The 22,541-nt window shown below is 39.5% G+C and overlaps 1 protein-coding gene across 7 annotated transcripts in view; it reads right to left on the bottom strand.

The window, feature by feature from the left end:
* Nucleotides 1–22,541, bottom strand: part of FRMPD4 (FERM and PDZ domain containing 4) — a 411,698-nt gene that overhangs the window by 14,055 nt on the left and 375,102 nt on the right. For all 7 annotated transcript variants that reach the window (XM_052774003.1, XM_052773997.1, XM_052774002.1 and 4 more), the window contains 6 exons: nucleotides 17,633–17,678; nucleotides 8,337–8,441; nucleotides 7,030–7,137; nucleotides 3,826–3,957; nucleotides 1,647–1,766; nucleotides 774–910 (listed from right to left, as the gene is read on the bottom strand). In XM_052774003.1, the coding sequence (XP_052629963.1) occupies nucleotides 774–910; nucleotides 1,647–1,766; nucleotides 3,826–3,957; nucleotides 7,030–7,137; nucleotides 8,337–8,441; nucleotides 17,633–17,678 (648 nt within the window). The remainder of the gene's footprint in view (nucleotides 1–773; nucleotides 911–1,646; nucleotides 1,767–3,825; nucleotides 3,958–7,029; nucleotides 7,138–8,336; nucleotides 8,442–17,632; nucleotides 17,679–22,541) is intronic.

The raw sequence follows: 22,541 nt of genomic DNA on the forward strand, positions 1-22,541 counted from the left end.
CCCTCAAAAACAACCAGTCCTCTCCTTTTACTGAATTTTCTTCTCTGCTTGAAGCACCCCTTTTGATAGAAGACTGACTTTTCACTTGTAATTATTTCTGCTGATTCATTAATAGGATACAATATAACATGATCTTCAGTTAGGTAGATAAACTCCACAAGATTTAGTGTGCAACAGTTATTATTTCCATTCTGTAATTAAATTAAGCAACAATAACAAAAGTTTGGGGGTTTGAGTTTTGTGTTGTTGTTTTTTTTTTTTTTTTAAATCCAAGCAGCTGTACACACAGTTGCATTTTGGAAATTTTCTTTTGCTTTGTAGTTACATACACATGTTGTCTAGCATAAAACAGGTGCCTGCTGGGATACTTCTGTATTTAAGAAATCTTACAAATGGAATCTAAGACCCTACAGTCTTCTGAACCAAGAAATCATCTGAATCTTACTATAATAATCTCTACTAAAACCTTAGGATTCAGACCATATATAAACTTAGATCTGACCACTAAATCATTGAAAGCAAATGAGTTAATCTTATTTACATTTAGAGGCTATTTCACATGCCTAAACAGATGACAAAAAGGTCAACGGACCAAAAGCTCCATACTTACATCTCTTAACACACCTGAATCAATTTCAGTGACAAAGAATGAACCTAAAATTGGTGCATACATATAGACATATTAAAGAAACAACCTTAAAGAATCTACGAGTTACTCCTAAGAGAGTAATGTTTACTCCACTTCTAAAGAACACACTGCCTTCTCAACTTACTCTATATATTTGAGAGATATTTTCTGAGTTTGCTTGGTGGTCACAGTTGCAATATACATTTGTAATGCAGCCAACCGCAGGGCAATGTCATATTTCAGTTCTGGTCCAAATCTTTCCTGAACCACGTCGTTACAGCTCTGCCAAAGAACCAGTAGAGGGAGCATCAAGTTAAAAAATCTTGCACTAAAAATAAATTATAGTCCTTTTTTTTTTTTTTAAATTAACATTGGCTGAAGAGTAACCCTGAACTCAGAAGCAGGACCATGCTGAAGGTAGGACTGCTGCTCTCAGAGGTGTCAGATGCTCACCAGGATATGGGCACTTCTGAAGAACCCAAGTACTTCTGCCAAAGAGCAGAAGGCGTGAGCATTTGGATCTAAGCTCTCTTCATCCTTCCTGGGGAGAACAGTAATCCTCTTTCACAAAGAGTGCTGGGAAGGTATCAGTGTATCTGGACTCAGGATAGCAGGATTCTAGCTGGTGAGATACCCAGAAGAACCACATTGCTTGTACATCAGCTTTCTCATCCATTTTACTGGAAGTTCCTTTTCAGACATAATTTCTGTCTGATATTACAGTACCAGAAATAAGTATTAGCAATTACTTCAGCTTCACTCTTTTCTAAAGCCAAATATATTTTGGAAAGATATCAAAGCATTACTATTTGGAGACACTTAGGAAGGAAGGGGACTTTGCAGATGATAAAGATTTGCACATTCCCCAAGTGCATTCATTGGCTTTATGCAGCAGAAATAAAAACCAGGATTTACTGCAGCCATGCTTTTCTAAGTGAAGATATAAATCTATATATACACTGAGTGCAACTATCTTTTTATTCTCCTTTACACTAACAATGGCCGTGCTTTCACTTACCTGTACATAGAGATATTCAAAAGCAACTGGATCTCTTCTCAAAAGATCAATGGGATCCTTTGGGACAAAGCTAATCCTGAAAAGACATCTCATCTTATGCGAGCTTGGCCTCTGTGTCACCTAGGACAGTGCGATAATCATATTAGAGCTTGGCAACCCTGGTCAAGCAATGCAGTCTGTAGTCTTGGGCAATGTGACCCTGCTCCAGAGACACGTGGTAGCAAGAAAAATAATTCTGTCCAAGAAAGAGCTTTGCCATGGGCTCCTTATTAAGTTCTTCACGTAGGAACATCATATATATAATCTTGTGGAAAGATTTTTAGACTCATATAGGCATGACTGCCCAATACAACTCATCCTCAAAGCATCAGAGTTCACTCATTCAAAACCAGAGTGAAAGGACAGAAAAAACAGACCTTAATGAAAACCATCCAAGTGAAATACAAACCGAGTTGTGCTTCAGCAGGACCAAAATACTCATAAAAGAGAAGGGCTAGAAGGTTTTGGGGGCGAGGTCACATTTTATTTCTTAGACTGACTGAGAACATAGGCAAAGCACAGCCTGGCAGCTATTATTCTCACTTTCTCTTGCTTGTTTTAATCCATTAGGCAATTTGTGAGAAATTAGGTCTGTTTCCTGGGTTGTTCTGGATTAAGAGACCTACCCCATGACTTCGGAGCAAGACAAATGTCTTCCAATACATTACAAAACGAAAAAGACCGCTTTGCATGTTGGTCAGCAAAACTTTGTTAAGCGTGTAACACCGTAATCTGGGTATATTCACGGGGGACCACTGCATAGCTAATGAATAATTGGATGAAACATTATAATGGAGCAACATTATAATGGCAAATTAAAGTATTGCTGATTTTACAGGAACTTCAAAGAAGACACCCTCAGAATTAATGTAGTTTATGTAGTTTACTTAATTAGGCTAATGCAGTTAGAGAGTTAGTGTACTTTATAATCAACATCTTTAATTGATAAAACTATACTTCTAAAAATCTCCAATGAAGCCTCTGTCTTGCCCTAACAATTTTCAAAAAATATGTTTATCTCACATTGTCTCTGACCTCATTCCTAAGTATCTAGGCATACTCTGTATGTATAAATAAAAGCTGCAGATGGGATTTTTGAAAGTTCACTGTGTTAGTTTATTCTGATCCTTCCGATTTCAATGAGCATTTTACCAATTACTTCAAAGACGGACAGCTAGGAGAGCCAGTACTGAGTACTTCTGGATACTGTGCAATGACTGGGTAGCTTATACCCACAAGAAAAGAATGTTGACATGGCAAAGTCAAGTGCTTAAAGGTTAGAAAATGCTAGAAAGACTGTTAGCTGGTAAACTAAGCTCCTTCATACTATTACACAGACTCTAGTTATACGATCAAGGGAATTCTGGCATTTAAATTAAATATTTTTTCCCCATCCCATCTAAGAATCCATTTCGCTTTTTTTTTTAACATTTAGGTGAAATTTAAAAAATACTAACATTCTCCTGAAACATAGAAGTATCATGGAAAATTTCAGGCTAAACAGTTTGCCAAAATGGTAAGCGGTCAAAATCAGCGTCCTCTGCTGGGAACTGTGAAGCAACTTTACCTCTAGTCACACCTCCCTGATCTAAGGAAGAAAGTCACACCAGCATTTTCAGGTCACAATTCATCATCACTGAAGTGACATAATGTTTCGCTGCGTAAATAAGCCAAACTTGGCTTCATCAGAAAGAGTATTATTCCCTGTCACCCAGATACAGATCTGTATAATCAGATAGGAACCAAAGATCAAAAAAAGGTTTTTAAAGGCATTTGGGCAGACTGTGGTTCTCAGAATTGTCACCATGGATTGTCCAGCTGTTGAGAATGTTTACTAGCTGGGCCATGTACGATATGAAAGAGGCTTGATAATATTTTCTAGCTTTCTGTCTGATCTTTAATAAACTGTTAAATACTTTTTAATGGCCCAACGAAGCAATGAAATATGATGCCTATATAATAGAAAAAAAAATTGTTTTCTGTGAGAACCTGATTCTTACAACCACATCTAAATACTGTTGCTATTTGATAGATCAAACTATAAATCTTGCAGTTAACACACTTGAGTAATGAAAAAGGTGGATAATTTACTGATTAACCCATCTCATTAATATCTGTTTTCACATATCATTACACAAACCTGAGTTAGAGTCTCCTGTTCATGTAGCAAAAGGAGTTTCGTTCCAGATCCTTCAACCCTCTGCTCCAGCATCAGGGAAAAGTGTTCAATACACTTGATGGAAAGCTTTTCTTGGAGTGTTAAGATGACATCCTAATTAACAAAGGATTCATAAAATGTGCTTAAATTCATGAAGTGCTTGGGACCCGGTTCCTCACTGCCACGCACCCTGCATGTACCCAGCACAGGTTGGAAGCCCAGATGTTAAACGGGAGGACGGTCGTGTTTCGTGCCTGTTCTGCACGAGTATACAGGACATCACACACGTTCACCCAGTGAAAAATCAGCAACTTTCTGTGCAGTTTAACATGCAAATTATACTTGTGCAGCCCTTAGATCGTATCTCTCTGTCTCCCTGGAAAAAAAACCTCTCCATCAGCAAAGGAGAGAGTCTTGCCGCTATTCACTTACTGTTGGGGCAGGGCCACCGAGTAGTATAACCCAAATTTACATGGTTCAACAAAAAAATAAAATGAATGGCCTTTATTTGTTCTTACGGCAAGGTTTTTTTCTTAAGTCCACATCCTAAGTTTTAAATGCTGACAGAAAAGTCAGCAGTGATGATACCTGTGCAGAACGATAGCTCTAAACTCAGGGACCCTGTTAATTTATAGTATAAAACCCATTTAGAGACTTCTAATTAGTTTTTTTTCACATTTAATTATGTCTAAGGATAATTAATTTGAGAGCAATTGTTTCTAAAATAACAGCTAACCAAACCTCCTCACAAAACCATTCAACCAATCCCTACTTTACTTTCATATAACACTTTGTAAATATATGCAGAGTATTAGTATCATCTGGCAAGGTATCTTTTGCTTTAGAGAATGTAGTAGGAAAAAGAAATATATAAGAACCCATCACTTAAAAATAGTTTTGCATTATGTCGGTGAAAAGATTAAAACATTTCTATCCATCCAAAAGATTTTTAGATATACGTAGAGTATCCAGATGGATAGGACTTACTAAGGATATCATGGCGAATTGTAATCCAAGTGTTTTAACATAATTTAGGAAGATTAATTGATCAATTACAGTGTGTTTATGGAAAATCAACACCAAACTGGTAGAAGGATGAAAAATGTATGTAGGAGGATGGGGACAACTCTGTACAATGTAAAGAATGTAAGACAGTATTAATGGATTGCAAGTAACCACTCTAAATAATGGAAGTTAATATGATACTATTCTGACTAATAGCGAATTTATTGCTTACACATTACATCTACTTTTATTTATACTCCTAAACTATGCTCAAAGACAAGGGGCATAACAGTCACATGAAGAGACATAATATTAAATGTAAGTTTTTAAGAGGGGGTAATAATGGCACTGTTTTCCACTAGGTGTCTTAGACCTTTTCAAATATGACGCTAAGGCAAACAGGCACTGAATTATTGAACCACATTTTTTGCTAGCCTATCCACTCATCCAATAACTTTTAAGAGTCAGCACAGGTGCCACCTCCCAGCAATAAGGAAAGCGAGGACTGCAGGTAAGGCACTGGTTGCGCCCACGTTGTTAAGTGGTGAGTTACTGGACTGCTAGGGGTGGAAAAAACCTGCATTTGCCTTGACTCAACTGGGGCACGTCTACTTCACCTCAGTTTAGGAAAAAAAGCAGCAATCCACACCCACCCGTCCACAACGAGGAATATACACACGCATACATGCAAGAATATGTAATATATAGCTGTGCAGGCTACGGAATACATAATTGCCTGAATTAGATGCAAAGGAAATTATTCCTACAAATAGTCAGAATGACTAAGGTCAAAGCAGGCTTACAACACCAATACAGCTAGGTCGCTGAGCCCACGTGGGTATCTTCGCAAACGACTTCAGATTAGATATACGATCTTACAGTACGTGACACACCCATGACAGAACTACTGAAAATTAATGTAATGTGATGGCCAAAGACCGGTCTTCAGAGGCAAAATATCCTGGAACAGGTTTGTTGGTTTTATGCTCATAAGAGAAAATACTTCAAAGTGGGCTCGTGGGCCTTAGAAGGGTATGGAGACCTCACTACCTACGTGAAGCATGTCTCCTATTTCTTCACCCAACCGAATTCTCAAATGGACTGAAGGAATTCAGTACCCCATGGCTGTAGAGTGGAGCTTGTATCCCTTACCTGCACTCAACTTATGCCTAAGGTATATATATATGAACTATAAACAGATATTGCAGCCCATTTTTAAGTGTAACTTCGGTATCTGTTTTGCCTTCAGACTGGAGTAAATTTCCTCGTTTACCTCATTAAATCACTCTCCTTGCTGTTCTAACTGATTGAGCATACTGCTGAATCACAGTGAGCACAAAAGCAGCCTTTCTTCAAATACACATAGCTTTATAATCCCTTAAAACCAGTAAAAGCTGGCAGTGCAGCTGAAAATTGCATCCCCAGCCTTCACTGATCATTCTCACCCATGCCTCTCTCTTGTCTCGGTGTCCCAAGCATGCACGCTACCATGTGATGAACTAGATTTGGTAACCAATCTGTGTTAAAACTGGCTCACCCAAACAAAAATGCTTGAGAGACTAGCAGCGTGCCCAACAGCGCTAGTCGTGCTGCTTACTCTGCTACTCCAAGGCACTCACGGACACCGATGACGCCTCTGGTCTAGGAACCTACGTGGAACAGTGTCACAGACACTCCCTAGCAGCCTCAGTCGTGTGCCAGGGCTTCACCTCTTTATTTCTGTACGTGAAATGTGTTATGGAAAGCACAGAGGGCATTACACCGAGATGAGCAATTTTTCACCAGCATTACCCTACAATATCCCATCCCAAGTTCAGCGGATGACAAGCTAGATGATATTCAATTAGCAACCAACATCTTAATCTTCTTAGCTCCTGACTTTTGCTGACAAATCGTGCTAGTATTTGGCAGCATATCAAAACGATAGGACCACGCAATTTCAGTTGCGGTCCAGGCACATTAAAATGATGACTTCTACTTCTTCGGTGACAATACAACATGGTTTTAGCAGCAGAAAAATGGACCAAAACCTCATTATTTCTGAACCATGAGTCCAGTCCCAACTGAACACACTAGTAATTTTGTTCTTAAAAGCATTCCAGGTAAATTATAATTACTGAAGGTCTTAAAAAGAGTTAACTGGCATTCTTGGCATTGCATACCAAGGTATATCTAGCCTACCTTTATTGAAGTGCTGCAGTCAAAACGGAACGATTTGGTTTGTCCATTTTCAAGATACACCTTCAGAACATTTGGCATGAAAAGAAGTGAATTGTCCTTAACTGTTTCCTGCCAAGCAAATTAGTGAATCGAATTACAACATGTAACAAGGGAAATCTAAATGTTGTTCTATAAAGAAGGACATCATTCAGATGGAAAGGTAACAACTGAAAAGGAGTGTGTTGGGTCAAATCGAAAGCAGAATTAGCAATGCCCTGCAAGTGTCTAGCCATGCTCATTACAGCTGCACTCTGTAGGTCTCTTTCCTGGAAAAATGTAACTGCTCACATACATTTTATGTCTGGCTTGGGGTATTTTCTTTCCCTAAATACTATCTGACAATAAATGCTGTCTCTAAAGTTGAAACATTTTCAATAAAACAGAAAAATAGATTACTGCTTCTCTGACTATAGTGAGCTATTTAGTGTCTTCAATCTGCAAAACGGGAACTGCAGATTCATTAGTAAGAATTACAGTCAAGATGTTTTACATTCTCTTTATAGCTGGATACTAAATGCTAATATCTGTTATTGTTTAAAAAAAGTAACATAATATTGCTACCTAATTGTGACGATTCATAACAAGGATAGTAAAATAAACAGAAAAAAGGAAGGGAAACAAAGCTTTGTTTCATGTGGCTTTTTGTGTTGGTCTTTTTTGGTTGTTTTTTTTTTAAGCAGAAATTGCTTTTTGACAAAACACAGTATCAATTTATGTTTGGAAGAGAGTTGGATAAAGACATCAGTGTGGAACGATGTTCTGGCAAATTATTAAAATGAGCCAGGAGTTCACGTTTAAGGAGGAGTTCAGTGCCTCTCAAAGGGAGGCTGACTTTGCCTTAGGGCTGGAAACAACAAGTTCAAGTAGATGAAACAAATTTTAGAGAGGTCTGTAAGGTAACATTAATCTGTTTTCTTGACATGCTACTTCTCTTGAGCTTATGGGTTTTCCTACTACAAAGTTGCTCTGAAAAAAACCCAAGCAAGCATTATCAAGACTATAAAGACAGACATATATGTGCTATCACCACAAAATGCCTTCACTAGCTTTTTAATTTTATTTTAAGAAGGGACAAATTTTTCACAATATTATGGGCCCAATGGACTTTAAAAACAGATCTTTCAAAAACTTCAGAAACAGAAAAACCCCTCCCTTTGCAAGCCTATCACCATTGCTCCTACCATATAATTCCCTCACTTTCCAGCCTTGAGGCATACCTTTGGATGAAATGCTCAGTCCTTCCTAAGGTTAAATAGTTGAATACTCACCGACACCTGGCCATTGATAATTACTTCTTCTGAGAAGCGCACTTTGACAGGATTGGACTTCAATCTTGCCTTTTTTGCAGCACTAATAAAAGCTGATTTAGGAGACTGGAAGGAAAAATGATGACAAGATATATCACATAATTTCAAGTTAAAACCTATCTTTCCTTTTTCAGTTATTCCCCCTGTTTCTCACACACTGGGAACACTATGTATACAGCAACACTTTGCATACCATTCACTGAAGAATGGAAATACAGTCAAACCATAATGCGTCCCGAGGTAATATATATGCACATACATATAAGGAATCACCGATGCATACTGCACATACTGAAGGTTATCCCGCTGTCAGACTAGAGCGAGGAGAAGGGCTCTCAGTGTACGTACAAATTCCTCGTAGTGCTTCCACAATGACTCTTGTCAACCAAACTTGTTTGCATGAATGGACACGGAGCAGTGACCAACCAGTGACCCTTCCTTCAAACACTGAATGGAAAATTTTTGCATAATCTGTGATCCACTAGATACAGACATACACACAACTTTTGCCAAAAAAGTGTCAGCGCTCTCCAAGCACAGTGGCATCTCACTATAGTAGTCCACTTCAAAACGCAGGTTAGAACACCAAAAGGCACCTGCAGGCCAGCAGGCTTCCCCCAAACCTATCCCCTACACACACCTTGTGCAACACTTGCCTTCAATAGATCAGACACTTTGTGGGACTTCATGGATTAGAAGTCTAGAAACATTTCTAATTTTCTTCTGGGACCTAACTGACTTTTACCTATTCCATTATTCAATGGATTCACTTGTGATCAAGTGTTCAGCCCTTGGAAAAAAATTCTCTCTCCATTTGAGGAGTTTGACTAACAACCCATTTTTAGTAACAAATTAAATATTCACAGTCAACGGGATTTCCATTTTCATCAGCAGAAGCAAGGTACTTTTATTCTCAGGTCAGTTACAAAAACAGCACTTCTGGCATTGCCTAACTCCATAACCATGACAACGGGCAACGGAAGAAATTCTGGCTTTGACGGAAAATCACTGGGCTCCTTCAGGCCACGTTTTGGTCCATTTGTTTCAGTAAAATGTGAATTAAGATTTTCAGAATCTTATTCTAGCTCCTGAGAAGTGGTCTTACTAGCTTTGGATACTGAAAAGACTAACTCATGTTGGTTTGCCTGTGAGAAATTAGCGCAGGCGTCAGTGATGATGATCCTGGAATAATTTCCTATTACCAGTGCAGCATGACAGCAGTCCTTGTAAACACAGAAGTCTTGTCACCATCACTCAAATTTTGACTCAACTAACAGTCTGCAGGAGCGATGCAGTAGTCCAAGGCCACGTGCTCTTGTTGTCTCTTATCTCTGCTGAAACTTCAAAAGTTATTTTCTTGTGATGCAGAAGCCTTGTTTCTAGTAACTAGCAGGAAGAAGTCTCTAGCTCATTTCTGTATGCCACTGATTTATTATCACATCGAAAATGTGGTAACTATTATCATAGGCTCGGTATCAACCAGCGAACAAGGAATGAAAGATGCCACATTGTCCCAGGAAATATCAGAGCCATGTGATACTTTCTGCAGCACAAAATAGAACCAAGAAATAAAAATGAATGCTTCTTCACTTTTACAGTTCATTCTTTCTTACCTCTTCTCTAGCAGCTATGACCATACATCTTTTTAATCAGTAACAGTAAATGACAGAAAATTCAACCCCATGATAAAACCAAGCTCAGCTTCCAAAGCCAGTGCTGAAAAATGCAGAAGGTCCCCCGGAAGATTTGAAACAACCAACGAAAAGAAACAAAGAAAAAAAGTTAAAAAAAAAAGAAAAGTTAATGTCTTGGGGCCAGGGCACCCAAAGCACTTCTTCAGCAGGAAGGGACAACATGGTAACACTGAAGAAGCATGCTTACATATTGTATTCTAGAGATGAATTCCTAGAAAGACACAGTATACAATAATACCATGATCAATATAATAATTCTACACATGCCTTTTCTAATTTCCCTCCTCTCCATGTAGTCCCCTTCTGCAGTGTGTAAGGGAGATAGTCTATATGGCATCCAAGTAATGGACTGCAACCTATGGATTCCCACTGCTACGGGGCAGCACAGCTCTAGTAGTGTGCTACTGGCTCTCCCTTGCAAGGGCAAGGGGAAAAGAGCGGCTTTCACTTACTCTTCTTGCTGGAAGAGGCTTTTTACAGTTGTTTGCTCTTGTTGCAGATGAGTCACCAGTCTAGCCTCTCTTTACAGGCAGACTGCCAAATTTTCTTCCGGATTCTGGCAAGGTTATTCCCATACAGCAGATCTGGCAAACGGTTATGTGGCTCTGTTGTTCTCTACAACCTCTCTACAACCTCTCTCTTCTCCTCTCTACAACCTCAAAAGTCACTTGTGGGGGGCATAAACACTTAAACGATGTTACTGCAAAAACGTGATAGGGGAGTCCAACGCAACTGAAAGATTTGAACATATGCGAGTTCCCAAGAACCCCTCCAGGACGTGGGGTTTAACGTACGTATTGCACAGCCAGGGGAGCACACCGTGGTGGGGCTTCCCTCCCTTCCCACTTCTTCTGTGGCTATGTGGTCAGGACTCCAGCCCCTTGCCAGACACTCTGGGTGAGCCTGGAAGCAGATTGCTTTCTAAAAAGCTTCAAACTATAAACCAGGGGCGTAAGAAAAACTAGAACAGCTGTGCCAGGTATTTGGGGGAATGTTCTCTGCTGGTTAAAGGTTTGAGTAAGAGCACAGCTTTTGCATTTAATTGCACAATCTCATTGTTTCTACCTCTGCATCAACTTGGCACTTGACATTTTGTCTTTGAGAAAGGAACTGTTTCTAAAAAGTGCGGCAAATACCTAGGAAAACAGTTGGGTTTGATTGTTGAAACTTGCTTGTCTAACAAAGCATCAGCAAAATGATGTGCTGCTCTATTCTATTTTAATGTCTTCAGGTCTGTAGGCAAAGAACGCTATCAATTAATGATACTCAGAGTGCCAGGTTCATTTGTTTCTGATACTCTGACTTTTAGCCAAATGGAAGCCATTATCCTCAGTTAACCACCTTAAGCGGGAGGTGTTTACACTAATGCAGAACATTTATCACTGCAAGTAAAGTATTTGCATTGTCACAGATAAAACAGCTTAATTAGAGTGACTTTTGCAAAATGAAGGGACACATTTTAACAAGGAGTCAAAATACTTCAAAAACCCACAAACATCATGCTGTGTGACCTAAGCACTGTTTCCTGTTAAAAGCTCAAATTTATCAGGATTTTAAATAATTTTTACTTGTTTACACAGAATTCAGTAAAAATTCAGCTGATCATTTCAACACTACCTGGAGAAACTGCTAACAAGATAAATGAAGCTTTGCATAGAGATCTGCTTGGAGGAAATGATAGTGAAGACTGAGACCCTCCTTTGAACCCTACTTACTAGGGACTGCAGTCAATGGGCATCCCATCAGTAGGGTCAAAACATGACAGATTGCTATAACAAGACGAGGCTTTCTGGAAAATATTACTTTTCTCATTTTCTGGAGTGTTCAAAATTAGATCTTATTTTTGTCAGCAGCATTATAGCAGGTCATTTTTTGATAGATCTTAGAAACAATATCCTACATTTTGAGGGAAACTGGTTTTCGATGAAAATAAGAATGTCTAGTACTTTGTCTGCTTTTGCAGGTAAACTATAATTTTGGGGAGATTCCAAGGGAAATGGTGTTTATTTGCTGCAAAAGCCCCTTTGAGTGCTCTTGCCGGTAGAGGTGCTACAACAACAAAACCTTTACTCATGCTCAAGAAAAAGAAGGATTTAGCATTTAGAAGAGCATAGTGTAGTACTGAGTTACCATAATGAAATGAAACAAGATAGCAGTCACAAGGTAAAAAGAAAACCTGCTCTCTGTGACAATGTGTCAAAATCAGACAGAAAAAATGGTCCCAGATTGTATATATGCTATCAGTTCTAAGCTTGTTACTTAAAATTAGTCATTAGTTTAATACAAAATATTATGTTTGTTAGGAAATAAAGAAAAATTGCAAGACTGCAAAAATATGTTGACTTTTTGGTCCATCCCTAAAGGCAATTATATCAGACAAAATTTAGCAAGCAAATAAAACGTGAATAAGAGGAAGAATTAAATTTATTAAGTGGAACAGTACATAATGCCCAAAGGCAAACTAAATACTACCATTCATAGCTGTGAGCAAGGCTGAAACAACTACACTGGCTCACAAGAGCATTGTAGAAGAGTAGGTAGGGACATGGGAGAAATAATGTGGAGAAGTTTTACCATGCAGCAATTTGTTATAACCACAGGGCACTGACAGATCATCATCAGGAGTACTTCTTTGTTAAACTCTTGGAACAAATTTAATTGCTGAAATAGTGGTCAGATTTGGGTTCTCTCTTAAAAGTTGGTGATTGATCACAGACAATTATATTTTACTATTTGCATTATTTATATTTTACTATTTTTAGATGGTAATCAGTCTGCTCATTAGTCCCATGCATGTATAACATGGACCTGTAAGGTGGGGAATAGCCAAACCTTACTTTAATGCAGGCATTGAGAAAATCCAATTCATTCCATCTGCAGTAAATGACAGCCTAGTTTACTGTGATTGTCCCAGAAACCATGAGTGAAACCTCAGGTCAGCTTCAGACTTTGTGGAACATGCAGACGTTGCAGCGCATCTCATGACTAGATGGGCCTGAGCCATCTAGCTCTGCGTTTATTAAATGTGGAGATCCTCCACAAAATCCCCTGCACTGGCCTTTTGGGATTCTGCCTCTCCAAAGTTCAGCCCTTTACATTCATGGATTACTCCTTTACATTCATGATTACCTCTCATACACAGGTGACTACTCTTTAATCAAGTGCAGAAAAGTACAAAAAAAGTCAGCCGTGCCGTACTACTTTCAACCCTACAACTGCAAGGATGAGGACCTTTGGGAATGAAAGAAACCTTCACCCCATACAAACCCAGGCTAAAATGAACAAATGAAGGACTATATGAATTGTAATGCACCTGAGATGGGAGAAAGGGCTAATGAAGAGGGAAAAGAGACCTAATGGCAACGGGGGGAGGAGGAGAGAACTACAAGGAGAATATGGTGGACAGGGTGAAGGGTGGAGGGGCTCTCTTCCACTTTGCCAAAAAATTAACACGAAAGTTCACATTGAATTTCCTCACAGTCTTCCCTGCTGAAAAGATCATGTATTTCATACAACTGTACTCCAGAAAAATCCATATAGCCTAAGAGGAGGCCTCCAGGAAGGAAGGTCAGGATTTGCACCACACACAGATGGAAGAAGAAACGCTGCACAGCACAGGTCTGACATGAGAGGAGGCTCCACTGAACAGCAAAGAGTGGTTGGACAGTGGCCATGGTCCAGCCAGCACTTCCAGGAGGCAACGCAGTGATGGCAAGTTTGTCGTTAACCACACCGTGATCCTCTCCTGTGTACAATTAAAGCTATGTATTGAACTGACCATACCAAAACGCTGATGTGGAAGTTACGCAGTGGAAAAGGTCCTCAGGATGACCATAAAAAATGTACACATTCAAAGAAAAAAAAGCCATCATCTCTACACCAACTTCACACCTTCAAGCAGTCAGAAATCATCTTGTTCAAAATGCTCACGTCTGACTTCCAAATGATTTCTAAAACTACACCTTGGTAGTCGTCTTCACTTTAGATTTTGAAGTCTTTGTGACAAACCTGTTTCTTTTTTATATCCTTCTTTACAACCACAAGCCTAGATATGGTAGTTGCTGCTGTTACACGACTCCAGAAAGCAAAGCAGCATGAAAAAACCTGTGAGACTCTCAATAAGATTGTTGCCACAATCATTACGATCCATAAATGTTATTTATCGTAGTTCTTCTGCAAACGTTGTGTCTCAGACACAACTGTGTTATAACAAGAAGCATCTCTTTCAAAACAGAAAAAGATCTTATCCTTTTCCCCTTGCAGAACTTACACACAGCAAAATTGCCATAGATCTCAGTTGGGCCTGGACTACATCCAAGGAACTTAAGAGATTAATCGTGAAAGCAACCTATCAAATGATCTGTATACATAAAATCTGAACAAATATCAAAACAGGCAAGTTATTTGATTTGAGTAATGCTTAAAACTTAATAAGGCAACAAGCAGAATGATAGTCCATTTACGGAATAAAATGGTCAGAAATGATAATCAAATGCCATACTTCCAGAAATCAAAACTTTGAACTGCTTCAACTGCTTTAGCTGTTCAGTGACCTCCTTGTGAGCAGTGGTGATATGAACCTAGCAGAGACTTGTAGATTGATGGAAAGAAAAAGATAACCTAATGCTTTGGTTTGGTCATAATTAAAATGAAATTTTAATGAGTTTAAGCATTAAACAAAACTAAATGCACTTAAGCAAAAATGATCCGCAAAAGCTTTCAAAAAGTACTAAGTGAACTACAGGGTACTATAAATCTAGATTATGTCTACTTTCACCTGCAATCATAAAGGATGGTTACCTGAAAGCAAGAAAACAAAACACACTCTAAATAGCGCAAATAAAAACAATTAAGAAACAGCACTCTTGTAATCCATCTTGGCAGATATTTTTCATGCAATGATAGAAAGAAAAAGGTTCACCATCAAGAAGAGAGATCGATGAAATTTTTGTAAAGATGTATTTCTGCCAAGAACGGGGAAGAAGTTCAGTCTTTATTTAAAAGCTCTTACTTTTCCATTGTCTGGTTTCTACTTCACCTTTCCAGTTTTATTGGCAAAAGAGTAAAAGGAAAAAAGAAGGAGGCAAAATTAAAGAAAAGGGGAAAACACATGTGCATCATTATTTTTGAAGACATAAATATTATTTCCAAACCGTAAGAAAAAACGTATTCGCCAGAAGACCAGCACAGGTACACAGCCGGAGTGCAGCAACACCCAGGACGGCAGAGCTGAGAGGGCTGTCACCTAACAGGCTCAGGCACTACTGACGATAACATCGCGGCAATATGAAGGCCAGCATGGGCCAGATGTTCAAGGCAACTCAGGAGTCCCCAGGAGACTTCACGGCCCAGGGTTTGCAAAAACTGAGGGACCTTGCACTGCTTCAGGGCTCAAACTTGGCTGCGCACACTGGCAGCATCTCAACTGCTCCCCGTCCCTCCGCACACCTTTGTTTCCACTGCAGGAAAACTTGGGCTTGAAAGTGGTAAGGGAAGGATGCTATGAATCAACAAGACCCTGGTCTGGATGGGTAGGGAGGTACAATAAGAGTGCACAAACCAGAGGAAATCTGCAGGGTGCAGCTGTCCTGCAGTTCATGCTCGCCCAACTAAGCTCAGGCCACTGAAGCATCCCGACTTTGGGTTAAAAATGGGTCAAATAAAGCTAGCCCCAATATGCATACATCAATTGCATCTTCTGACTGCTCTGTGGACATTCTTGGGGAGACGATCTTCATGCCTACATGAGATAAAACGTCCATCAGCCCCAAAAACTGGTGTGCCTTGTCTGCTGAGGTAGAGCTGGGGGACTCTGACAGACGTGCCAGAGTGGGGCAACACAAATACGTGTATAAGATGGGCACATCGGCCCAAACGGCTGACAGGGCAGCAAAGTGTTTCAGTGCCATTCCTAGCTCAGTGACATCTAAAGGTAGTTCAGTTATTGATTAGCTTTTGGTGCTATGTAATGAGAGGAGCAGATTCTGCCTTTTCAGCCCTCAAACACGGCTTGGACCCGAAGACCTGGGAAGATACCAGGTCATGACTTTCCTTCTTCTCCAGGTCAAAGGCTGGAGGAACACCGTACCCATGCTGCAAGGTTTCCCACTGAACATGGAGTGCACAGTTAATTTGGGTTTCAGCTTCCCTTACGTTCAGTACATATAGGCTTGCTCTCATACCAGCAGCACAGTGATAACAGGCCACACCACCTCACAGATACGTAGTACTACATTTTACTGTCCACTTTTAAGGACTACGCATACCTGCACTAAAGCATATGCCCTTTCTTCACCTGACATTTAAACAAAGAATGAAGGCTGTCAATGGATGAAATAATAAGGCAATCTGCATGAAAAAGGCAAGTGGGTGAAGATTTCTTTTCCCCTTTTATTATATATATTCCCTGTGATCAAAACCACTGGCTGTAATCCAGCAAGCTTTAAAGGTGGTTAGGTTTCGTTATTTAGTCAGACCATGCCTGCATTTTCATCGAAGGTGGCTGATGTCAACCAGAACCCAGCTCACCTCCCTGCCAGTGGTCTTACTGCAGCGTGGTAGCCCCTGCCTGGTTTTGCTATGCAACGCGTGCTTTTCCCCCGTGATTTAGTTGCTGTGCAGACTGGCTTCTAGAAAGGGTACAGGACCAGCACAGCTACATCTAAACTAGCCAGAAAGGCTAGTGAGTAGCACGAAGCCACACAGCACTGGGCCAAGCTCCATTTGCAAGATGTGTATTTTGGCAGCTTCATTAGATAAACTTGTTTTCACATCTTTGTGTCAAATCCATCTCATCTCTTATTCTTAGGTGAAAAGGATGCAATTATCCCTTGTTAATCAAAACTGTTGTGTATCAGGCTAGCCAACAGGGAGCTGAATGGACCTGTTGAATCCAAAATCACCCCTAATGCATGGCTGAGGCCCCTCAGCAGCCTGCAAGGTACGCACGGCTGTGCACAGATGCATGGGAAGAGAGAGATGCTTGGCTTCTCTCCTTTTCCATGGGAGATGGGTTTGAGCTGACAGGTCACGAACCCGCTCCCACAAACTGCTGAGCGAGGTGCAACGGCGTGTCGCGTCAGCCTGCTCCCAGGTGGGCTGCAGTTTCTCCCACTCCCTTCACGCCAGCCTCACGCAATCCCCTGTCTGTCTCTTCTCTGCCCTCACTTCCACATGCCCTGCACTGGAGATGCAGGCAGATTCCTCCCTTGCATAAGGCACAGCTGGTTTCATACAGCGGCATAACTCTGTGGGACCGAGGCAGCGTCAAGAAAAACCCAGGAGCTGCAAGAGATCAGAAACTGAAGTAGAACTCAGCGTCCTGCTCTACCTATCTTTCTGGGATGAGTTTAAAGATACTGTTATTATTTAACTTGCTAATGCAGTCTTTGAGTGCAGGACGCAGTAACGCCGTCTTAAACATCACCTTTAAGAGACACAGCCCTTATCTCACTTATTTCTTTTTATTGCACAGATAAGGTAGAGACACAGACAGAATATAGGCAGAAAAAAAAGCTGCTATGTTGCTAGGAAACTAATTCAGAAAACACTGACGATACTTACAGGGTAAGGTTGAACAACAGTAAGGAGGATTGATTCTTTGCAGCTTCTATAAAAAGAAAAAAAAGTAAAATCAAGTAAAGATTCATACTTTTATTCACTACAGATAACCAGCTTTTCTTTTTAATAGAGAAAACTGCAGTAATATGGCAAAATGTTTCTTACATAGCAGAGAATTACAGAGATGAATAATACGCCAAAATAACAAGTTTTTTCCAATCTAACAAATTGAATTGACTTAACTTTGCAGTTTATACTATGAAATATTTGCTTCATCAGAGACCTGCATGCTGCAATAATGATTTTTTGCAGCAAGAATGGAATAACATTTGATGAATCTTATCAGTTCAGCATCTATAGACTACGAATTTCTTTCACCTACTTTACAAATGCAGGTCACTTTTTATACTATCTAGCTCTTGTACACTTAATGCCAAATTTTTCTGAAGACAGCAATGTTTTCAAAACAAAAATGAGGACAAAATTTAGCCCCTATTTCTTCTCTAGCTCACCTTTCTAAATGGGTGGAAAAAGATTCATATTTGGTGAATAGGCCCATTAGAATTTTTACATTTTTACAAGATTGCTAAAGAAATATTTTTCTTTAAAATTAAACAGCTCTTCTTTAGGATGAAAGTAGTAAATAGAAAACATATAAGCAGCTCTAAAAAAACCCAACTGATTTACAGGATAAAGAGAAGAAATTATTAGGAATCTTGATATGGTCAAGTGGTCTAGACAAATGACAAATGTATATTTTGACAATTGGTGGGCAGTTGGGAGTGGTGAATAGCTGGGGAAAAGTAAGGGTAAAGTGGAAGAAGGAAGAGAAGCCAATCAGAGTCAATATCTCTTATATTGCATTGTTGGTCAGATGGCTGTTGAGGGCATTATTAGCTAAGAAAAGGTCAGTGGCAATTTTGTTGAGATGGAGTTTTTTCTGTTGGTTTTACTACATTCAAACAGAATTAATTCTTTATGTGATATATTGCCTGGCTAACTGAAGTGCAAGTGATTTGGCATGCCTGACCTGTTCAGCAGAACTACTAAAGTAAATCACACTGTATTGGTCTTATACAGCGTCACCTTATATGCATATTCATGCCACTGATACACAACTTAAAAAGCCAAAAAGCAAAGAAAATAGAGGAGAGACTAAAGGCCCAGCCAGAAAATTGGTCTGGAAAGTCAGCCTATATTTGATGAAGCCAACACATCTCTGAAGGCCAACTGGGATAGCAAATTCTACTTCTGTCAAAGCCATCAGTCATGCAAGGGGCAAGGTCTGATCAAATATCCCCTAACTAAAGCAAAATTTGTTAAGCTTCAATTTTTACTCCTCTTATTAGCTGTTGATACAACATTACGCTAAAAGCGTATAGGTAGACTTTTCAAAAGGAGGGATTGAAGGCTTTGGTTGCTTGTTTGTGCTTGGAACAACAGAAATAAAATTAAGTTAGAAAGTTAAAAAAAATTAATGAGGAGCTACATGTGGTGAAAATTAAATATTCTGCCATAAACCCGCATAATTTTATCCCCTTTAGATATAACCACTTTAAGGAATTTCCCACAATTATTTTTCATTTCAATAAAACATGTTCCAAAGTTAAACTCCAGAAATTATTTATTCAATAATGAAACAGCCTTTATTTGCAGCATTCATATTTCTGAAAATTTACAGTTCATTTTTAAGGTCTGTAAGCTACAGCTTTGGAAATCTCCACAATTATTCTTTATTATTCTCCACTGTTAGTCTTGAAGAGTTTATAGCTTATAGTTTGAAAAAAAGCAACGTCCATTCTGTTTTGGCTAACAACAGGATTACCTCTACTTTTTTTTCTGTTTCACCTACCACATTTTGGGGAATCTGAAAATGCATGATAAGAAATGTAATTTATTTCAAGAATCTTACAGTCACATCTATGCTATCCACATCTATCCAATTTGTCACTGTTCTATTAATCTAGGCATACCAGTACACAGAAAAGCCCACAGTTGTAGCTATGGGATGAACTACAGCCCTGGGATAACTACTCCATGCCCAACTGACCTCTTCAATTACTTTCAACCCACTAATTTATGTTTCTCATGTAACATAAGATTACCATCACCCCTGCCTCCTGCGGTCCAGCTACCTCAGAAAGTTGCCTTTAAAAAAGAAAATCAGCTTCTCCTGAAAATGTTTTTCAGCTCTTCATTACTCTTGGATTAAACCTGTCCAGGTGCCAGTGTAGGCAAGATTTATCCTAGACTAACAAGAGCTTTTTTAAACCAAAGGGTCAACAGATTTATTCTGGGGACAAGACTTTCTTACAGGATAATCAATTGCGTTGGAAGGATGCTAGACCCTGGACCATTCCTTTGACATTTGAGGCTATAATAAGGCCATTTGGAGTATCTGGACCCAAGCATATTACACATACACAAAGCAGGTGTTAAGCACCGAGTACAGTCCCCTCATAATTTCTATAAAACACATGCCACATTCAAAACACAGCATAGTTACAAGAGAAATAAATATTTAATCAGCAGCTTTTTGATCTGCAGTACTCAGTCACGACTCCACCGCTCGTTTTAAAACCTTCTCGATTCATGATGACAAAACTCCCTACCACAGCACATCACTTTCTACTTCAATACTGTTAGCAAATCCTATATATCTAAATGATAACCCCTGCACAACACTGGAGACTGTCAATCGTACCATGTATTGTATATATCACAGTAACGGAAAAACAATGGAATCACTGACTGTGTACTGTGATCTGTAAGTTTTATAGCTTAAACTTATGTGTACATACATACGTCCATGTGTGACATTAGAACATGTCACATAAACAGTTTAGATTAGAATAGATTACATAAACTAGGTACATCACCACACTTAAATGTGAGCTACTTCTTTAAACAACTTCTGAAAGATAGTGGCAAAGACTAAAAAAACAGTTGCAGTCTTACTTTCCCCCCGCAATGTCTTTCCTCCTTTAAGAATGCAACTGAAGTAAAAAAAAAAAAGAGTACGTATTGCAGATATTTTATTACCTTTCATACTCACTTAACCACAACCTAATTATTTCTCTTTTAAATCTACATACTCTTTTAGAGTCACTCCAAGACCAGACATCTGCAACTCCAAGCTTGGACAACAGCTGTGGACTTTTTGGTTGCTCTGCCATCTGACCAGCTAACACCAACACCACAATAAAATACCATGTTTCTTTCATTTCCTGACGTTAGAATCAAATGGTGAGAACAGGGCTAAAATCTGAAAACTGCAATGGGAATTTCAGCGATTCACCTCTCTGTCCTTCCCTGTGCCCCCTGTGGTGATTATGTTTGTCGTTCTCCCTACTCCTTACAGCTACTTAGGCTGGAACAAGGAGAGAATATAGATGGTTTGAGAATCAAATTACGGCACATTATAAAGGTTATAGTTGTATTACTAAGTATCACACATCTCGGGCTACATGAGGCGTTAACATTCAGCCACAATGCCAGCCATTGACTTTATCTGTGAACTTGTGGCTGGAAATCACTGTCTCCTTCTGCTTCCTTCTAGCTGGAAGAGAGGAAGGGATGCGAGGGCAGATGAGGGACGTGGCGGGACTCCCAGTATCTGAGCCATATGGAGTAAGTGGCTCCATTCTTTGTATGCGTCCTACAGCAAATAAAGCATGTGAATAAAGAGAAAGTATATATATTACCTGTACTCACTCTTAAGAACTGAGAATGCAAAATTATTGTTTACGCTAATTTCAAAACTTTTAGCAATTGTACATACTAAAGGAGTACTTGGTTTCTCTCCCAGTGAAGATGAATGAATTAGGAACTGACATATAATAAATAATATCATTTACAGGGAATGCAATTAAGAAAAATCTTTCTCTTAACCATAACTTATGTCTGTTTCACTCACATCAAACATCAAATTCTTAAAGTCTTGCTTTGAAATGCTTTGTTCTCTGCTATTTCAGGATTCTTTGTTTCACTTTGGGTCTCACTATTGATGACAAAGGTCTGAGTTTCACAATTATGGAGTGTGATGCCATGATTTGCCGTATGCTTCACACTACATTTTTGAAGGAAGGAAACGGAAATCAGTGGGTCAAAACTTAACTACAAAATGTAACAGGTTACCTCAAATGCCCTATTCAAAGCTAAGGAAAGTAGAACACATCTTCAAATTCTAGCATCTAGGCTACAGAAAAATCATTCAGCATTTGAATGTCTTTCATTATTATGAAGATTAAGGCAGTAATATCGAACAAAGGGTTTGCAAAGTCACTCTACTGTAGTACATTTTGAATTATTTCAAAGGGATCATTTTGATTTGAGCTGTATACACATTTTTACATAAAACCTGTTCTACGGTAGTTATCTTCACCTAGGAAAGGTCTAAATTTCACTTCTCCAGACTTTTATCATGAGCCACAGATCCTGTGGAAAAGAACAGTTTGCCCCAGAGATCCGCCTAGATTTATTTCCAGGGCCGGAGACACCTTCTGGAGGGACCTTGGTGGGACAGAGCAGACCCATGATAAAATCCTCCACTGTTACCATGCAGCCTCTCACAGCGTGCCTCCAGGTCCTGCAATGATGCCAACCTGCCTGAGTGGACTAGGGGAACCTTGATAAGCTAGCAGACCGACTCAGTATTCATCGACACCCATGAAACAATGCAGGGAAAGGGGGAGATAGGCTTTAAGAGGATAATGCCTTTCCCCAAGGCTATTTTTGTCACAGGAGAAGCAGCGCTGCGCAAACACTAACACACAAGCTAAAAGCCCACGCAGTCCAGCTCCTCTGCGCTGGAGAACTCCTCCAGCAAGAACCATGGTGTGTGGGGCTCTGCCCCCTCCGTTTCCAAAGGCAACACTGCAGCACACAAACTACAGGCAAATTTCCATCACTC

Source organism: Harpia harpyja, chromosome 22 (genome assembly GCF_026419915.1).
Source record: "Harpia harpyja isolate bHarHar1 chromosome 22, bHarHar1 primary haplotype, whole genome shotgun sequence".
NCBI lineage: Eukaryota > Metazoa > Chordata > Aves > Accipitriformes > Accipitridae > Harpia > Harpia harpyja.